Genomic DNA, 17,882 nt, shown 5'->3' on the forward strand with positions numbered 1-17,882 from the left:
AGTGTATTTCAGGTGTCAGGGTTGGAACCAGTGTGGTATATGGTAAAGATGGTGGGTCGTATCAGAGAAGTGAATGATAAAATAAAAGAAAGACACTGCAAGTGAGAATAATGTTAGTAAACAAATTTAACTTTACGTATTGGCAAAGTTAACTTCATCATCACCAAACCACCCAACACAACACCCTCTCATCTTAATTATATTTAGAAATATTTTTTAATTTGTTTCCTTACTATTTTCATTTATGGAAAATGTTATAACAGGGGAAATTTCATGTACATTTTAATCTTAACATGAAAACGTAGAAAATAATACTGATTTATAAAAAATGAGAATGTAAGATACAATACCAACTACAATATTAATCTACATAAACAATTATTTATAATAATAAAGAAAAAAACCATAAAATTACAACAAAAGATTCAAAAATCAAAAACAAAATAATAACAGCATGTACCAGCAAATACTTATAACAAAAAAGAAAAAAAAAATCTAATAATAACAAAAAAATATAAATCAGCAAATAATTATAACGTCTCATAATCGAAAATTAGCATATACGAACAAAAAATAACATCAAGCACCTATAAAAATTATAAACCTAATGATAACAGTAAATTGGTTCTCACTATTTTCATGTTAAGAATAAAATGTATTTGATCTTGTTTCTGTATAATAGTAATCAAATTTCAAGTTTGTTTCAATTAATTCATTCATATTTGTTTTGTCTTAACTAGGTTATGCAACTTTCAGTTTTTCTCAATTAGGTTACTTAACTTTCAAATTGTGTTTTAAAAAGAGGGGCAGCAACTATATTATCGTAAGTGATATATTCACTGATACAAAATAAAAAAGATTTTAGTTTTAATGACGTTTTTATTATTTATAAACATATAATATGAAGGTAAAAAAGATAGTATATATTATAAGACAAAATAGAAAGTGTAGTAAATTAATTGAGACAAGAAGAAAGTTTGAGCGACAAAAAATTTGTTACTATTCTACAATATTTTTTTAATTTATGTTTCTTTTCTTGGTTTTTAGCTCCGATTATACTACAGGTAAAACGCTTCATGTAATAGAATATTTAAGTTCGTAAAATTATTCGTCAAACATATGAATTATTTCTATAAATGTGTGAGGAATTGTAGAATCGTTAATTAGGACTCTACACATACGTAGTTACTAATCTAGCTTTTGGTCATATAAGTCGAGGTGTGGCCGCTAAACACAATATGTCACTATATAAGACCACTGCTCCGGAGGCTACGACCGTTACCTCCGGAGAACCGACGAAGACGACGGTGACCTGGTACCAAGAGGCCGGCTCCATCGGGTTCCTCCCCGCCCGTCCGTACGTTCAGGGTCAAGAAAACCCGTAAGTACAATCATAGTTGTCTTTGTAGACTTATTACTTCATAAATTTATCTAACACTTTCTTCTTTGTGTAGGCGTGGATGTTGACGCATTCCGGGGTGAAACGCAGGGGAGTACCTCCCCGCCAATGACGGTAGGCTCTGTCAGCCTTCCTGAGGCATCGACCCAGGCGCCTGCGCCTGCATCCGCTGGTCCAGTTGCTCATTCCTTTGAGCCAACTGTTCCGGCCGAGATGACGTCACCGCCGGCCGTGAGTGCGATTTTTACAGCATCCTTCACGGAGCCGGCGGTTACTGCTGCTGCTGATGAGGCGGCGACCGCGGCGGCGACCACAACGGCGACCACGGCGGCTGCCACCATGCCCGCGCCACCGGCACCGACGGCCGGACCATCAGGTACGCGCAGGGCTTCCCGCCGATCTTTGCCACCTTCCCGTCTGCCTGACCTGTTGGATGGATTTCCTTTAGGTTCAGGTGATGGGTTTGGCGGCTATCGGCCTGTCATTGACCCTACAGGTGCGTAGGGTTCCTTTCTTTTTCCCTTATGTTTTTTATCATCTTTTCCTTACTGCTTTTGTTTCTTTGCAGTGTCGGATTCCAATGAAGTGTATGTTCCACGATGGAACATTCGCCGAGGAACAACCCTTCGCACACCTGTGGAGTGCGTGGACTGGGCTCGCCACGCTGCTCCCCCGGGTGCGTTGGGGGAAGCCATGGTTAGCTACCAGGAGGGTAGGCTAACCAATGAGCTTCGGGTTCTCCAGGCCCGGATGCAGCCGCGCGTCGAGCTGCTTTGTCGTGAAAACGACAAGTTGAAAGCAGCTCGCGCCAAGGACGTATCTGAGGCGCGTGCTCTTCGGGAGGAGAACCAACAGCTGGCGGCAGCTGCCGCCGACAAGGAGAAGGCCTTCAAGGCCCTCGAGGTTGAAGTTCAGGCGCGACTCGAGGCCCGCTCCAAGGCTGCCCAAGCTGTGAATGAACAGCTTCGTTTGGCCAGGGAGACTGCGCGAAACGCAACCGAGAGGGCTGGCAAGGCTGAAGCCGTTGCTGAGCCTTTGCGTGTGGAGAATGAGGAGCTCAAGGCCAAATTAGAGGCTCTCCAACGCGCTCATGATGCCTTGGCAATGGAAGATGCCAAGAAACTCCAGGAAATCCTGGACCAGAGGGGGGTGCTTGACCACACCGAGCGGAAGCTTAAGGGCGTCGAAGAGGCTGCCGCTAAGGAAGTTTTACTTGCCAACCTTAACAAGAGCGAAGCCGAACGCGCCCATAACGAAGCTCAAGCTGCCCTCCAATGGCTTCTTCGAGAAGCGTTGCCTCAGGTATGTTTAGCTTTGTCTTCACGCTTTTCTCTGTAAGAGAAAAGGCTCTAATACTTTGTATTTTTTCTTTGTAGGTTGTGCGTCGGGTCTTTTCAGAGACCTCTTACGATGATGCTATGAGCGCAGCCCTCAACGCTTCTCATGAGGATGGGGAAAAGGCCGGCTTCTTGCTTGGTCTAGGGTTTGTTGAGAAAGGCGTCCCGCCTTCCAACTTCCCTTTGTTCAATGTGGATACCGAAGCCATTTATGACCAAGCATTGAACCAATACGCCGCCTTCCCGCATCCAGTGGTGGAAAAGGTGGACGAAGTAGCTGTTGCTGATGATGGGTTAGCTGTCCTCAAAGCTTTCCTCGAACCACCCCGTTCTTCTGACGGAGCGGGTCCAAGTGGAAGCGGCCCTGAAGCTTGACCCTGAAGATCCCTTTCCATTGCTAAGATAGACTTGTATAGATTTACTCTTTTAGGCGGGTAGTAACCCGGCCATTCTTGTAATATATCATTGAAATATAAATCTTTTTGCGGATAAGATTGTTATTTCCTTCTTTGGATTCCTTGCTTTATAAACTCATGACTTTCATACTTAGTTTAAGTTAGCAATTTTCCAAGTGTTTTAGAATAAGTTAACCTGTTGAACGTGGTTGATGATGGGTTAAAGTTTCGCTTCCTCTTTCGTGATTGTGCGGGTAGAACCGTCACTTGCACTTGGTAGGGATGGCTAAACTTTAACCTTCATCTGACCTGCGTGTAGGTTTTCCTCATTTTTCCTCGAAATTTCTAAGTATTTAGGATAAGTTAACCTTTGAACGTGGTTGATAGTGGGTTAAAGTTTCGCTTCCTCTTTCGTGATTGTGCGGGTAGAACCGTCACTTGCACTTGGTAGGATGGCTAAACTTTACCCATACCTGACCTGCGTGTAGGTTTTCCTTTTTTTTTTTTTTTTTTTTTTTTTTTTTTTTTTTTTAGGATAACCTTTGAACGTGGTAGATGATAGTTTGAAGTTTTGCTTCCTTATTTGTGATTGTGCGGATAAGACCGTCACTTGCACTTACAAAGATGGCTAAACTTTACTTACATCATACCTGCGTGTAGGTTTCCCTTACTTTTAACGTTGTGTTTATGCGGGTTTTGCCGCCTTCCACACGTAACGACTTACTTCTCCCCATTTATGCGGTAAATACCGGCACCAGTGGGGAGTTCATAAGGATAAAGGTAAACACATTATGAAAGGAGAATCATTTCCATTAGAAGTGGCTCTTGGCCTTTTCTTTACAAGTTTTGGAATTGATCTACATATAACATTTGCGTAATTGAGCTCCATTCCATGTTCTTGGGATGGGAGTGCCATCGAGCCTTTCGAGCCGGTATGCGCCCTTTCCCAGAACCTGTTTGATAACGTATGGCCCTTCCCAGACCGGGGCCAACTTTCCTGGGCGTTCTTGGTTCGAAGCCTCGTTGTTACGCAGTATGTAGTCTCCTTCCTTGAAGTTGCAGAGTTTTACCCGCGTGTTGTAGTACTTTTGCATTTGTCGTTTGTAGTTCTCTTCACGCACTGCGGCTAAGTCTCTGCGTTCATCGGTTAGCATAAGATCCAACCGTCTTTCCGCATCATTGTCTTCTGGCTGACTCAAGACCCTTGGTGAGGGTAGACCAATTTCGACCGGGACCATGGCTTCAGTGCCATAAGTGAGGCTGAACGGGGTTTCTCCCGTACTGGCCTTCTTCAACGTTCTGTTTGCCCAAAGGACGTGCGGAAGCTCGTCCACCCAGCCGGATCTGTGTTTCAAGAGTCTTTTCTTTATGCCTTCGACGATGCTTTTATTTGCTCTTTCCACCTCACCATTTCCTTGCGGGTGTGCCACTGAGGTAAAGGTGTGGGTGATTTGAAGTTCTTTTAGCCACTGTTGTAGCTTTTTGTCAGCAAAGTTGGTGCCGTTATCGCTCACCAAATTCTGTGGAAGTCCAAAACGACAAATTATAAATTCCCAAATAAATTTTTTGATATGCTTTGCGGTTGTTTGGGCTAAAGGTTTTGCTTCTATCCACTTGGTGAAGTAGTCGATGGCTACCACTAGGAACTGAACATTTCCTGCTGCTGTAGGAAATGGGCCTGTCACATCGATGGCCCACTTCTGAAATGGCCACGAAGAAGTGACTGGAACCAGTTCGTTTTTCGGGCGATGCGTGTTAGGTGCGTAAAGCTGGCAAGACCTGCATTTTCTGATGTATGCCAGTGCATCCGTATGCATCCCCGGCCAAAAGTATCCCGCGTTGTTTAGCTTGGCTACAACAGCGCGGGGACCTGCGTGTACCCCACAGATGCCTTCGTGTACTTCCCTTAGGAGGTAGTCGGCATCTTGGTTGTCCACGCATCTCAAGAGTGGGCCAAGAAAGTTACGTCTGTAAAGGATGTCATTGACGAGTTGATAATTCAGTGCTTTACAGCGTAGTTTTCTTGCCTGTGTTTTTGACTCTGGTAGTATTCCTGCTGCAAGGTAATTTATTATTGGTGTCATCCACGTTTCTGTACTGGTTTGGATGACACAAATTTCCTTGTGCGGGACTGATGGCGCTTCGAGGAGTTCAATGCGGATGTCCTTTCCCAGGTGGGTGAAGGCTAGTGATGCAAGCTTGCTTAACGCATCCGCAGATTTGTTTTCGCTGCGCTTGACGTGTATGACTTTACAATCACTAAAATCACGCATAAGGGTTTTTGCCTGGGCGAGGTACAGGGCCATGGTGTCGTTCACAGCCGTGTATGTTCCATTTATTTGGTTGGCCACCAGCATGGAATCCACGTGGGCTTCCAAGTTTTTCACTCCCATCTTACGCGCAATTCTCAAACCGGCCAAGAATGCTTCATATTCGGCTTCGTTATTCGTACTTGGAAAGTCCAGCCGAATAGCGTAAGTATATTCTTGGCCCGCTGGGTTGGTTAATTTTAACCCTGCGCCTGAACCCTCGTTACTGGCTGCTCCATCAGTGTAGAGTCGCCAGACATCATTGATGTCCTGTGCTGGGGAGGGTTGAGCCTCCTCCTGGCACTCTTTTTCCCGCGAAGCGGGGACTTCTGCAATAAAATCGGCCAAGACCTGGCCTTTTATGGCTGGTCTTGGCTTGTACTTAATTGCATATTCTCCCAATTCAATTGCCCATTTGGCTAGACGTCCCGATAATTCGGGTTTGCCTAGAACATTTGAGAGTTTGAAGTTGGTGAGAATGGTGATTGGGTGGCCCTGGAAATATCGTCTTAACCTGCGTGAAGCGTGTATAAGTGCTAAGACTAATTTTTCAAGGGTAGAGTACCGGGTTTCTACGTCTGTTAGTACACGGCTAACATAATAGATTGGCATCTGGATGCCCTTTCGTTCTACTAGCAGGACTGCCCCGGTTGCTCTATCTGTTGCGGAAAGGTACAGGATTAACTCCTCTCCCGCTTGTGGTGCTGTAAGTGTTGGGAGTTCGATCAGGCGTGACCGAATCTCCTGAAAAGCTGCTTCCGCTTCTGGTGTCCAGCGGAAGTGCGTTTTCTTCAAGCAGTTTCTCAGTGTTGACACGAAAGGAAACGACTTATCCGCATGGTTTGCCAAGAAGCGATTAAGTGCGACTAGTCGCCCATTCAGTGTCTGAGCCTGTTTGATGGTGGTAGGTGATTCCATTTTAACAATGGCTTCGACCTTTTCAGGGTTCGCTCTAAAGCCATCTTTAGTAACAATGACTCCTAAGAACTTCCCTTCTTCCATCCCAAATGAACACTTGCTCGGGTTGAGCTTCATGTTTATCTTTCGGAGCGTGTTGAAAGTTTCTTCAATGTCTTTCAACATCGCCTCAGGCTCGAGGCTTTTGATGACCAAATCATCCATATAGACTTCCAAGTTTCTCCCGATTTGGGCATGAAACTCTTTGTCCATTAGTCGTTGGTACGTGGACCCTGCATTCTTAAGTCCGAATGGCATCATTTTATAACAAAATGTACCATCGGGCGTCCGAAATGCGGTTTTGTCCTGGTCATTAATGGCCATGTGGATTTGGTGGTACCCCTTATACGCATCCAAGAAGCATTTAAGGCGAAATGGTGCCAACGAATCCACTTTGAGATCAATTTCTGGTAACGGATAACAATCTTTGGGGCATGCTTTGTTCAAATCTTTGAAATCTATGCACATGCGCCATTGTTTGTCATTCTTCGGTACCATTACGGGATTTGCAACCCATGTTTGATATCTACTAATGCGTACGATGCCTGCGTCAAGGAGTTCCTTGACTTGGGTTCTACACGCGTTAGTTTGTTCAGGCCCCATTACTCTGCGCTTTTGTACGATCGGCGTAACAGCCGGATCGCATTTGAGCTTATGCTCCGCCTTACTTCGGGGTACACCAGTCATGTCAGCTGGTGCCCACGCAAAGATGTCAGCGTTCTTCTGCAGTAAGCGCTTGAGTAAGGTGCGGGTGGGATCAACAATTGTTGGTCCAATGGTAACGGCCTGGTCGGGGTATTTGCCATTGAAGGCCCATTTTTCCGGTTCAGTGATGGTTGGTTTAGCCTTCTTCGGTTTTGGTTTAGATGAGACAGATGCGATGCATACCTGGGGAATGCCAGAGATCATTGCTACACCCTCAGCTGTTGGCCATCCCATCATGCCGTGGACTGAAGATACCACGGCGTTGAATCTTGCCATCCCGTCTCTTCCAAATAGGATGTCGTATGTGTGGTGTGGCTTTTTCATCACGACAAAATCCACGTCTTCTGTGCGTGAATGATTCCCATCAGTAAGAGTAACGGGGAAAGATAGGATACCCAGGGGTGTTTCTGTACTGCCGTCAAACCCTTCCATTGAAGCGTAGACCGTTTCCAAGCGTTCTTTGTCTTCATCATCCAGCTTATCAAAGAACTGCCTGTACATCACTGTCGACGAAGCGTCGTTGTTAGCAAGAGTGCGGGAAGTGATGTAGTGCCCCAGCTGGCTTCTGATGACGATGGGGCCTTCTTTGCTGGGGCCTCCTGGCACTCGCGGGAAGCGCACCTCAGCTTCCTTCCACGCGCATGGTTCTATCACCTGTCTTTTCCTTCCTCTGACCTTGCCATGAACCATGTTGATGCTGATGTCGACGGGCTTTCGTCCGTTACCTCTGTACCGGTTGTCATTCCTTCCTCCCTTCCTGATCGATGCCACGAGATGTGCAAGCCTTCCATCCTTGACAAATGTCTCAATAATATCCTTCAAGGATGTGCACTCTTCAGTACCATGACCCTTTGTCCCGTGGAAATCACAGGATTTGCTTTGATCCGCATTAGGTTTCTGCCGGATCGATGGGGCTTTGGGCCATGGCAATTTTTCCGTGGCAAATATCTCCGTGACGCTCTTCGTGAGTGGCGTCCACCGGTGTTTTCGATTTGAAGGGTGTGTGTTGTCCCTTCCGCCAACAAGAGGGCGAGAGCTGGATGAGGTGTCAAAGTTTACCCTTGACTGCCAAATACCTAGCCTCCTCTTTTTGTTCTGCCGGGCGATCCGGACATTGTTCTCTCTTGTCCTCTGCGTGTAGAGGTGTGTACTCTGGGGAAGATCCCTTCCCAGTTGCTTTTCCGTCTCGGCAAAGCGCTTTGCCGCCGTCATGATGGCATCCCAAGTTGATGGCATGCCATCCTTACCCGTCAACGTGCGGATAAGTTCTGGGTATTCGGCGCCTTGGATGAAGGCGGCGCGAACCAGATCCTCACTTATGTTGCCGAGACTAAGCTTTTTGGAGTTGAAGCGAGTGATGAAGTCTAGTAAAGATTCATCCTCCTCTCTCACGCAGTTGAGGATCGTCCACTGCTCTTCAGTGTACTTCCTTTGTTGGCTGAAGTGCTGGCTGAACTTGTTCTGAAAGTCCGCCCAGTCATATATGTGGTGGATCGGTAAACGATCGAACCATGCCCTGGCCGCTCCGACCAGAGTCATCTGGAACATGTAGCACCACGTGGGTTCCGTCCAGTTGCTGACGGTAGCCCCCGCAATGAACCTGTTCAGATGGTCATCTGGGTCGGATAGACCATCATAAGTGCCAATGTTGGACATTTGTTTGGCACTTCTCGGGGCGATTGCTTCCGCAATGTCTCTTGCGAATTTTGACCTTCCTGCATTTGTAGCAGTTGGTCTAAAGGTTTTGGAGAAGTCACGCGGGTTTCTCTCCGCGATTGGTTTAAAAGCTTCCCCAAAATTCCTTTTTGGTTGGACGTCCGTGTCCTTACGCTTCCCTTTCGCCTTATGGCGAGGGTTCGCGTCGGTATCGGACTCCAACTCGTCGTCTGAGTACTCGCAGTCACTGCTCATATTGAGGTGTTGGCGAGTACTGGTGAATTCGTCAGCCTGTTGAACTGAACGCAAGCGTTCATCCAATTCGGCTTGGAATTCTCTTTGCCGTGCTTCGGCCCACGCCTTCACTTGATCTAGTGTTTGGCGAGGGACCTTCGTTCGTTTTTCCGGTTGGGTATCGGTGAACCCCAATGGAATATTTACTCCACTTGCCCCGGCTTGGGTAGTCGGGGTAGTGTTCGTAAGGATTGTATAACCGCCGGTGTTCCCCCCAGTTGCTGGGGTTGTTACCGGGGTTTCTTGGTCGGTTACAGGCCTTTGGACCGGAGTAACATTAACCATTTCTTCAGAAATTGTGAAAAAACTAAAATAGTTTTAGCTTTTATGCACGGATGGCGCCAATGAAGAAACACTAAGTGACCCGGTACAGATTATAGATAATCTGGGGGTTAAGTAATGTTTCCCACGAATGAGATCTAGCTGAGAATGCTGTTCTTCAGGAGACCTGCAAAACAAACACCGTAAGCTCGTCACTGAGAAGGGGGGGGTTCCTCCTTGTGACCACCCTCCGGCGTGAGAATCAGACTAGGTTGCTCTGAATATAAGTGTATATTAAGAGATTGCTAGATAACTGGATAGCAGATGATCTTACCATTCCAAGATGTTGGAGTATTTATAGCCGAAGGTAGGTTTCCTAGAAGGTACAGCCGGCTGAACAGTATTCCTGTTCAATCAACAGTAGACTATGCACAGGCCATACTGGTTGGTGGGTAGGTTACGGCCAACAGTAACAAAGTCGGCTGCACTATTCCACCAACTGTAGATTATGCACGTCCCACTTACTGTGGATTGTACGCAGGCCATGCTGGTTGGTGAATAGGTTACGGCCAACAGTAACACTATTCCACCAACTGTAGGCTGCGCATGCCCCACAGTAAGGGTTGGTGAGTAGGCAGCGGCTAATAGTGACAAACATTACTAGAGGGTGTTCCTCCTCGCACTGTTGTCGGTGAGCTATCACCCTGTGATTGGCTCATGGGCTGTTCTGGTCAGATCGTCTGTCCTATCCATACCTTGGTAAGTATAGTACAAAAGATCTTTCAGAATCAGACTGGCTCATTTAGGCGGGATTGTTCCCGCCTTGCTCATTCCTTCATGTGACTACTGAAGTAGCTAGTGTCTTGTGCGTGTAGCCCTGCTGTCTGCGGGTAGCCTTCCCTGATAGCTTGTATCCGCAACTGCGGGAACAGGCGGGGTACTTCACCATTGGGAGGCTTTCCCTGCGTGTACAGCTTGTGTACTGCGCGTAAGATTCTATGAGCATGGTGGGTCCTGTGGGAGCAGATGGCCTTTGCGCAGACGTCCCTGTTCAAGGTGAGTCTTGCGGGACCAACTGGTCTCTGCTGGGACCTACCTCTTCACATAGAAAACACGTGTGAAACTAAATATAAAGATATGTTATGAAAATGTGTAGAATTGTAAAGATTATAAGAGAATCATTTGTAAATTAAGAAGTTTGAGAATCATTTTGAACCACAAAAAACACCTTTAAAAAATATTTAAAAAAATCATAAAACAAAAAATAATAAAAATTTTAAAAAAGTAAAAAAATCAAATTCTTATATTTCATTCCGGTTTCATTAAAAAATTTAAAAATAATAAAATAAAAAAATAAAAAAAACGTCGTATTATACACATATGTATAATTTTATATAATATTTAGTTACGTAATATACACATATGTACAATATCATTTATTTTAAATTACACATATGTGTATATAATTTTGTTAAACCGAGTTTTTATTTTTATGAAACCGGATGATAAAATAAGAATTTTGGTTTTTTTTTACTTTTTTGATTTTTGTGTTTTTTTATTCTATGATTTTTTTTATTTTTGTGTTTTTTGTAGTCTAAAATGGTTCTCATAGTTCTCAATTTCAAAAAGGTTCTCTCATGATCCTGATCATGTGTACAAGTGTTAGAGCAATATCTTTCTTGCATAGGGATGAATCATCACAATATTTCAGTTAGCAAATCGCAGCTACGAGTTATAATTGTAGATAGTTGGAGATGAAGAGTTACATTCGTGGGAAAACCATCAATAGACACTCATGCTTAGTTACTATTGCTCCTAGTCACATTAGTAGTAACTTACCACTACTAGCCAGGCAATGATTACATAACACTGATCTTTAACTTGCCAACGAGAAAATTTTGACATTGATCATAATTTTCACGAATGATCATTAGCAACTTCCTAAAGATAATCGATTCTCACTTATGGTAATTTCCATGCAACTTTTCATTAGTCATGTCATATCCGAAACAACTTCTAATAGTAGTTCAACAGGTAAAACGGCTGTCGTTGACCACAATTTTCATGAATGATCATTAACAACTTACTGCCGATAATCAATTCTCAATTATGGTAATTTTCATGCAACTTTTCATTGGTGTTGTCATATTCGAAACAACTTCTAATTGTAATTCAACATGTACACAGCTATGCCCATGACCCAAATAGGGTGTTTCTTTTGAATGCATCAAGGGGTTGCACCCCATTGGAATCCAACTAAAGGGGTGTTGCCCCCTTGAACTTTTAGGTTAGTTGGTGCATGAATTAAGAATAATTATGAACAAACGTGTATCCATCCATACCTCCTAGCTCATATCTATATTTATTCTTACTTCTCTTTAGATTAAGTAAACCCAATTTTATTAAAATGGTATTAACTTCATTAAAGTCACAAACACAAAAAACTGTAATGTACATTGGTTAGAAAAGTAAACAAGATGTTATGGTATATTTGATTTGAGGTTTGGGGAAGAAAGTTTGGATTGAAGTTTGAGGAAATGAAAAAATAAAAAACATGGGAGTAATTTTTGGCCTCAACATTGAAACTTGTTCATGATTTTGTGACATCTTATACTAAATTCATTCATTATCTTAACAGGCGACAATGGTTGGAGTTCATCTCATGGGTCAAAATCGAATAAGTTTATATATTTGATCTACACATGTTTACTAAACTTTAGGAAGTCAAAGGAGAAAAAGTATAATAATTAATTAACTATAGACATAAATCAAAATATTTTTTACAACTATACCAATTTTATAATATTTTAAATAATAAATGAATGGTTTAAATTAGTTTGCTTACGTAGTTCTCCTAGTATACAATTATTTGTGGCTATGCATTGAACATTTGAACCTTTCCCTATGCAAACAAACATATTTACATATACATATATATAATATATTATGAGAGAGAGAGAAAGAGAGAGAGATTTATTCAAACTGCTGAGGTTAAGGGGTTAGCATCTTGAAAATGAAAAGTGACGAAACGATTTAAGATACATTAAAACATGAATCCATAGAAACACAATAACCTAAACATCAAGCAAGTTTAGGTAAGAGATGGCAAAACCTCAACAGACGGTCACCTTGTACTTGTCCATTTTATACTCTCTTGTCTCTTCACAAATATACTAATCATCCTTTTATAGCCATAACATATAATCAGATCAAACCGAAACCACGTACTATCGTGAAAATGCAATTGCATATATCACCAAGTTTACGACATGTAACTGTCCTACCCGGTAAAGGAGTGAGGGAGTTTATAAAAGTGAAGGTTGGATCAAAAAAGGTGTCTTACAGGATGGTCTTTTATACGCTTCTCTTCTTAGCTTTTCTTTTGCGGTTCGTCTTCGTCTTAACTGCAGTCGACACCATTGATGGTCAGACCAGATGCTCCACCATCGGTACGTGCCACTAATTACTTTCGTTCTTATATTCATGGATGCAAATCTTCAAGAAATTAAGTTTTGTTCCCTGAGTTCATGGATCGAATACATATAGCTAGATGTGACGTGCTAATTGTAAAATTAATAACTAGAGTAAATACGTAAACACTAGAGTAATTATTTTTACTCTACTTATTCTCTTTTAGTAAAATTACTCTAGTTTAAAACTGTAAAGTAATGATAATTACTCTAATTATTTGTACGTTAATAAATTAGTTTCATTTTTACTAGGAAGTGATTGTCGGGATCTTAATTCATAGTCTTTTTTTACTATTATTTCATGAACGATTTTATAAAAAATTTTACTATTATTTCATAAACGAATTTTTAAAAAAGAATAAATTACGTATCCATCCAAACAAACTTCTAAAGTATCATATACAGCCAACACGGCAACGCTAGGCACTAGCTTAAACTATTATACTTCGCCAGCAAACTAATTAAAATATAATTTGAAATTTCATATTTACCTTTGGAAATATATTTTTCTTAAAAGATCACATTCGCCATTTTAATAAAAATATAACTTATTTTTTTATAAGACTTTATTTTATGTTTTATTAAAATTCTTTTACAATATCAACTATTAAAGTGAGAAACAATAATGTTCAATTGTTCTTTCATTGGTAACAAAACAACATGATAGTACATTTAAGAGGGGTAAAATTGGTATTTTATAAGTTTATAGGAGTATATATAAAATTATATAAAACATATGACATAAATATACCTCTTTAAAAGCACTTTTTTTTTTAATTTTATACGAGAAAAATGGAATGGTTCAAAAGTCCACCCATATTAAATTGACAGGCCAACTAATGGGATGCTAAAAAATCGTTCAAAGGTCACCAAAAACATTCAACACTAACATAACAAAATGTTTGGCTAAATGACAAAACTACCCTTTTTATTCTGCGCAGGTTGTCTGAAGAAGTTAGGACCAAGCATGTTGAGTAAAAACCGCCAATCAGCTGTAATATTCCAAAACCATATACTGTAGTATTTGTCAATTAGAGTTTCCGGTTAAATTAAGTTGCTTGTTAAATAATGATATTTTGGTCTCTTCAAGGTCCCAGAAGTAATATACCAAATCCTGGAGGACCCATCCGGCAAATATGACATACCTGGAGGGTCTGATGCCGATATTCCTCAAACTTTGGAAGATTTTGTTTCTAGTTTGAAAGGCAGTGCCGGTAGTAGTAGACCGGATGCAAAGACCTTTGCTATCAAGCTCAAATCCATGGTATACTTCCACACACAAGAAAATAATCAGTTTTGTGTTTTCATAGCTAAGACGTGTTGTGTTCAGATTGACTTGCTTAATTAAAAATGTTGTATTAAGGTAATTAAAAGGCCAATGTTGATGTCTAAGTTGACCATTTTAACTAACAGGTTGTGTTCGAGTTGACATGTTTATTAAATGGCCCGTTTCGTGTCCGAGTTGACCATTTTAATTATATTGGTCATGTTCGGGTTAATTGGCATGTTTAATTAACCCGTTTATTGAAACATGTCAAATGCTAACCCGTTTTTTCAAAAAAAACCCACCAACCTTATTAACATGTTTATACTTGATTACTAGTTACTACTAAACAACTTGTATGACACATTTGAGATAAACGAGTTAAATCGGGCATTAACATGTGTAACTTGTTTTTGACCCATCTTTTTTGCAAACCCAATTAACACGTTTACACGAATAAAAAACACACACGTGTCATTTCGGATTAAACCATTCAACGATTGACACTGCATTTTACCATCTTTCACCTCATTTTCATTTTTCAGGTAACCCTTCTAGAAGAAAGAACAAGAAAAGCCAAAATCCAAGAATACCTCTACCGCCACGTGGCGTCCAGCAGCATACCCAAACAACTCAACTGTCTAGCCCTCCAGCTAGCCAACGAGCACGCCACAAACGCCAACGCCAGACTCCAACTCCCATCACCCGAGCTCGTGCCCGCACTCGTTGACAACTCATACTTGCACTTTGTCCTTGCATCCGACAACATCCTTGCAGCCTCAGTTGTGGCCACTTCACTCGTCCAGAACTCCTTACGCCCCGACATGGTCGTCATTCATGTGATCACTGACCGAAAGACCTACTCGCCGATGCAGGCGTGGTTTTCGTTGCACCCGCTGTCGCCTGCGGTAGTTGAGGTTAAGGCATTGCATCATTTCGATTGGTTTGCCAAGGGGAAGGTCCCGGTGTTGGAGGCCATGGAGAAGGATCAGAGAGTGCGGGCACACTTCAGAGGCGGGTCCTCGGCTATTGTGGCGAATAACACTGAGAAACCGGTTGTTATTGCCGCCAAGTTGCAGGCTATGAGTCCCAAATATAACTCGCTTATGAACCATGTTAGGATTTATCTGCCAGAGGTAATGTCAGTTTAACACTTACTATTTACGGCACACATCTCATACCCCATTATTTAAAAAGTTACCGATATGTCATATGCCATGGCACATTTTCACAAAAAAAAAAATATTTTATTAGGTTGCCTTAAAGGCTTAAATCATAACTCTTGAACTTTTGATGGATTTTTAGGCATAAAAAATTAGATTGATACTGTGTTATCTTTTGTTTTTTAATTAACAAATGCTATAAAATTATGGTTGTACGTGCTCATATATTGGTGGATCTAACCCGAGAAACACATAGAAATTTGATATGAACCTGAAAATCATGTCAGATATATAAACCTAAACATGACATGAATATTTGTGACACAAACATGACCCATTTAATCTGAGAATACGTTTACCTTACAATTTTATAACAAAAGATTCATATAAAAACTTTTGTCAAATTTTTATAAGGAAAATTGGTTTTAAATAATCCCAACTATGCTCTTTTGGCAAATAACAGTCCCAACTTAACACTTGGCTGGTGACGGTCCGAACTAAAGACGTATTTGTTTTAAACGGTCCACAGCTAACGGAATGTTAACTCCATTAGTTTGAAGCTTACGTGGCAGCATAGGTGTCAAATTTGTGGGCCACCTATTTTCTAATTAATATTTTTGCCATAAATTAAATATACACTATTGATAAATCAGATGAGATGGGAATCATGGAACAATCTTGTTCCGACCATGTTTGCGTCATCTTCGTCGTCGTTGCACTTCTCCGGCAGTATTACGACGAAACAATGGCGGTGGTTTCTTTTTCTCCAAAGTAGAAGAATGATGGAGATGGTTGCGACCGGAGAGTAGGGGATTTCTATGGTTGTGGAGGAGGTAACAAACGGGAAAAAGATTACCTGCAACTCCCATTTTTCCGGCGTAGTCGTCTTCTCCGGCGATCTTCAATTCCATTTTCAGGCGATGCAGATCTCTCACTATCCGCACCACCATAGATCGCCGGAGTCGCCGCCGGCCAGGATCTCGTCTCCCAACTCAAATCATATCTGATCAGTATCTGTAATCAAGATTCCCATTCTGATTCCAGCAACAATGGTCGGGGTGGTGTGTTTGGGCATATTAGAAGGCGATGGTGAGTGATGTTTCTTCGATCAGAGAGGAAGACAAACGGAGAAGACGATGGTGAGAGAGGAAGGGTCATAACAATATTGGTTTTCAATATTTGAGTTTGAAAAGGTGGTAGTTAATCGCCGGAGATGGTGGTGGTGGCTTGCTGGACTGCGGTAGATGAAGTTGTGACTGTAGAAGGGGTGGGTGGGTTGTGATTGTAGAAGGGGGTGGGGGTGGGTTGTGACTTGTGACAGGGGGTTAAATAAAATTTTAATATATTATATATAATATATTTATAAATAATTAAAAGAGACATATGCCATGTAAGTGCCACATAAGCAAATTTTGACACCTATGCTGCCACGTAATCGCCAAACTAACGAAGTTAACATTCCGTTAGTTGTGGACTGTTGAAAACAAATACACCTTTAACTTGGACCGTCACCAGGTAAGTGTTAAGTTGGAACTGTTATTTACAAATATGGTATAGTTGGGATTAGTTAAAACCAATTTTCCTTTTTATAATCATAAAAACTTTTGTCCATTTCTATATTGAGTTTAAAATTTTGGTATAACATACTTGACAAATTTAATTCATGACATAAAACACAACTTTTAAAAACAAAATAAAGAAAATAGGTTAAACGAAATTAGCTAAACGTGTCACACGAACACGACCGATTTAGCTGAACGTAGCCCAAACTCTTTTATATTTAACCTAAACTCGCAAATTACGTATTAGGTTCATTTTGTGTCATATCAGAAATTCACGCACTGTACAAACCCCTTATTTTAGTATTTGCTTATTTCTCGGACTATGTCATATAGTAGCCTAAATAAATTAAAATATTTATTAGCATTCTTGACTAGAGACATATATTATTGTGTATGCAGATGTTTCCAAGTCTTAACAAGGTAGTCTTCCTAGACGATGACCTTGTGGTTCAAACCGATCTTTCACCTCTATGGGAAATTGATATGAATGGTAAAGTCAACGGAGCGGTTGAAACATGTAGGGGAGAGGATAAATTTGTAATGTCAAAACGATTCAAGAACTATTTGAATTTTTCTCATCCGTTAATATCGAAGAATTTTAACGCAAATGAATGCGCATGGGCCTATGGGATGAACATATTTGATCTTGAAGCTTGGAGGAATACCAACATAAGTCAAAATTACCTTTACTGGCTTGAAGAGGTGAACAATCTAAACAAAAACGTTCCATTAAAGGCACACAAAATTTTTCTTGTTCATTTAAAGTTATTCAACTTTTATAAGCTGTTCTACTCCTTTGTTAGTTTTTCTAACATTTATAAAAAGTTGCATATGATTGGAACATCTAATGAAATATATATTAATTTTAGGTGTTCCAATCGTATGTAATTTTTTTCGTATAAATGTTTAAAAACTAAGTAAAGCAACTGAAACATATATAAACTCTGATAACTTGGTTTCTTATGCAGAATTTGAAGTCAGATTTAAGTTTATGGCAGCTAGGAACACTCCCTCCGGGTTTGATAGCATTCCATGGATATGTTCATGTTATTGATCCTTTCTGGCATATGTTGGGACTCGGGTATCAAGAAAATACAAGCAAAGCGGATG

General features: G+C 41.3%; 1 protein-coding gene across 1 annotated transcript; it reads left to right on the plus strand.

Moving 5' to 3' along the window:
- Positions 1–12,526: 12,526 nt before the first annotated feature.
- On the plus strand, positions 12,527–17,878 carry LOC143607987 (putative galacturonosyltransferase 12; the record flags this gene model as incomplete). Its single annotated transcript, XM_077083217.1, has 6 exons — positions 12,527–12,762; positions 13,725–13,777; positions 13,874–14,047; positions 14,593–15,183; positions 17,172–17,474; positions 17,741–17,878. Coding segments are annotated over exons 1-6 (1,470 nt in total), but the record flags the coding sequence as incomplete, so codon positions are not given.
- Positions 17,879–17,882: the final 4 nt, after the last annotated feature.

The sequence above is a fragment of the Bidens hawaiensis genome, unplaced genomic scaffold (genome assembly GCF_021521415.1).
Source record: "Bidens hawaiensis isolate Kalapana, Puna unplaced genomic scaffold, B.hawaiensis_p1.1 tig00092682_1, whole genome shotgun sequence".
NCBI classification, from domain to species: Eukaryota; Viridiplantae; Streptophyta; class Magnoliopsida; order Asterales; family Asteraceae; genus Bidens; species Bidens hawaiensis.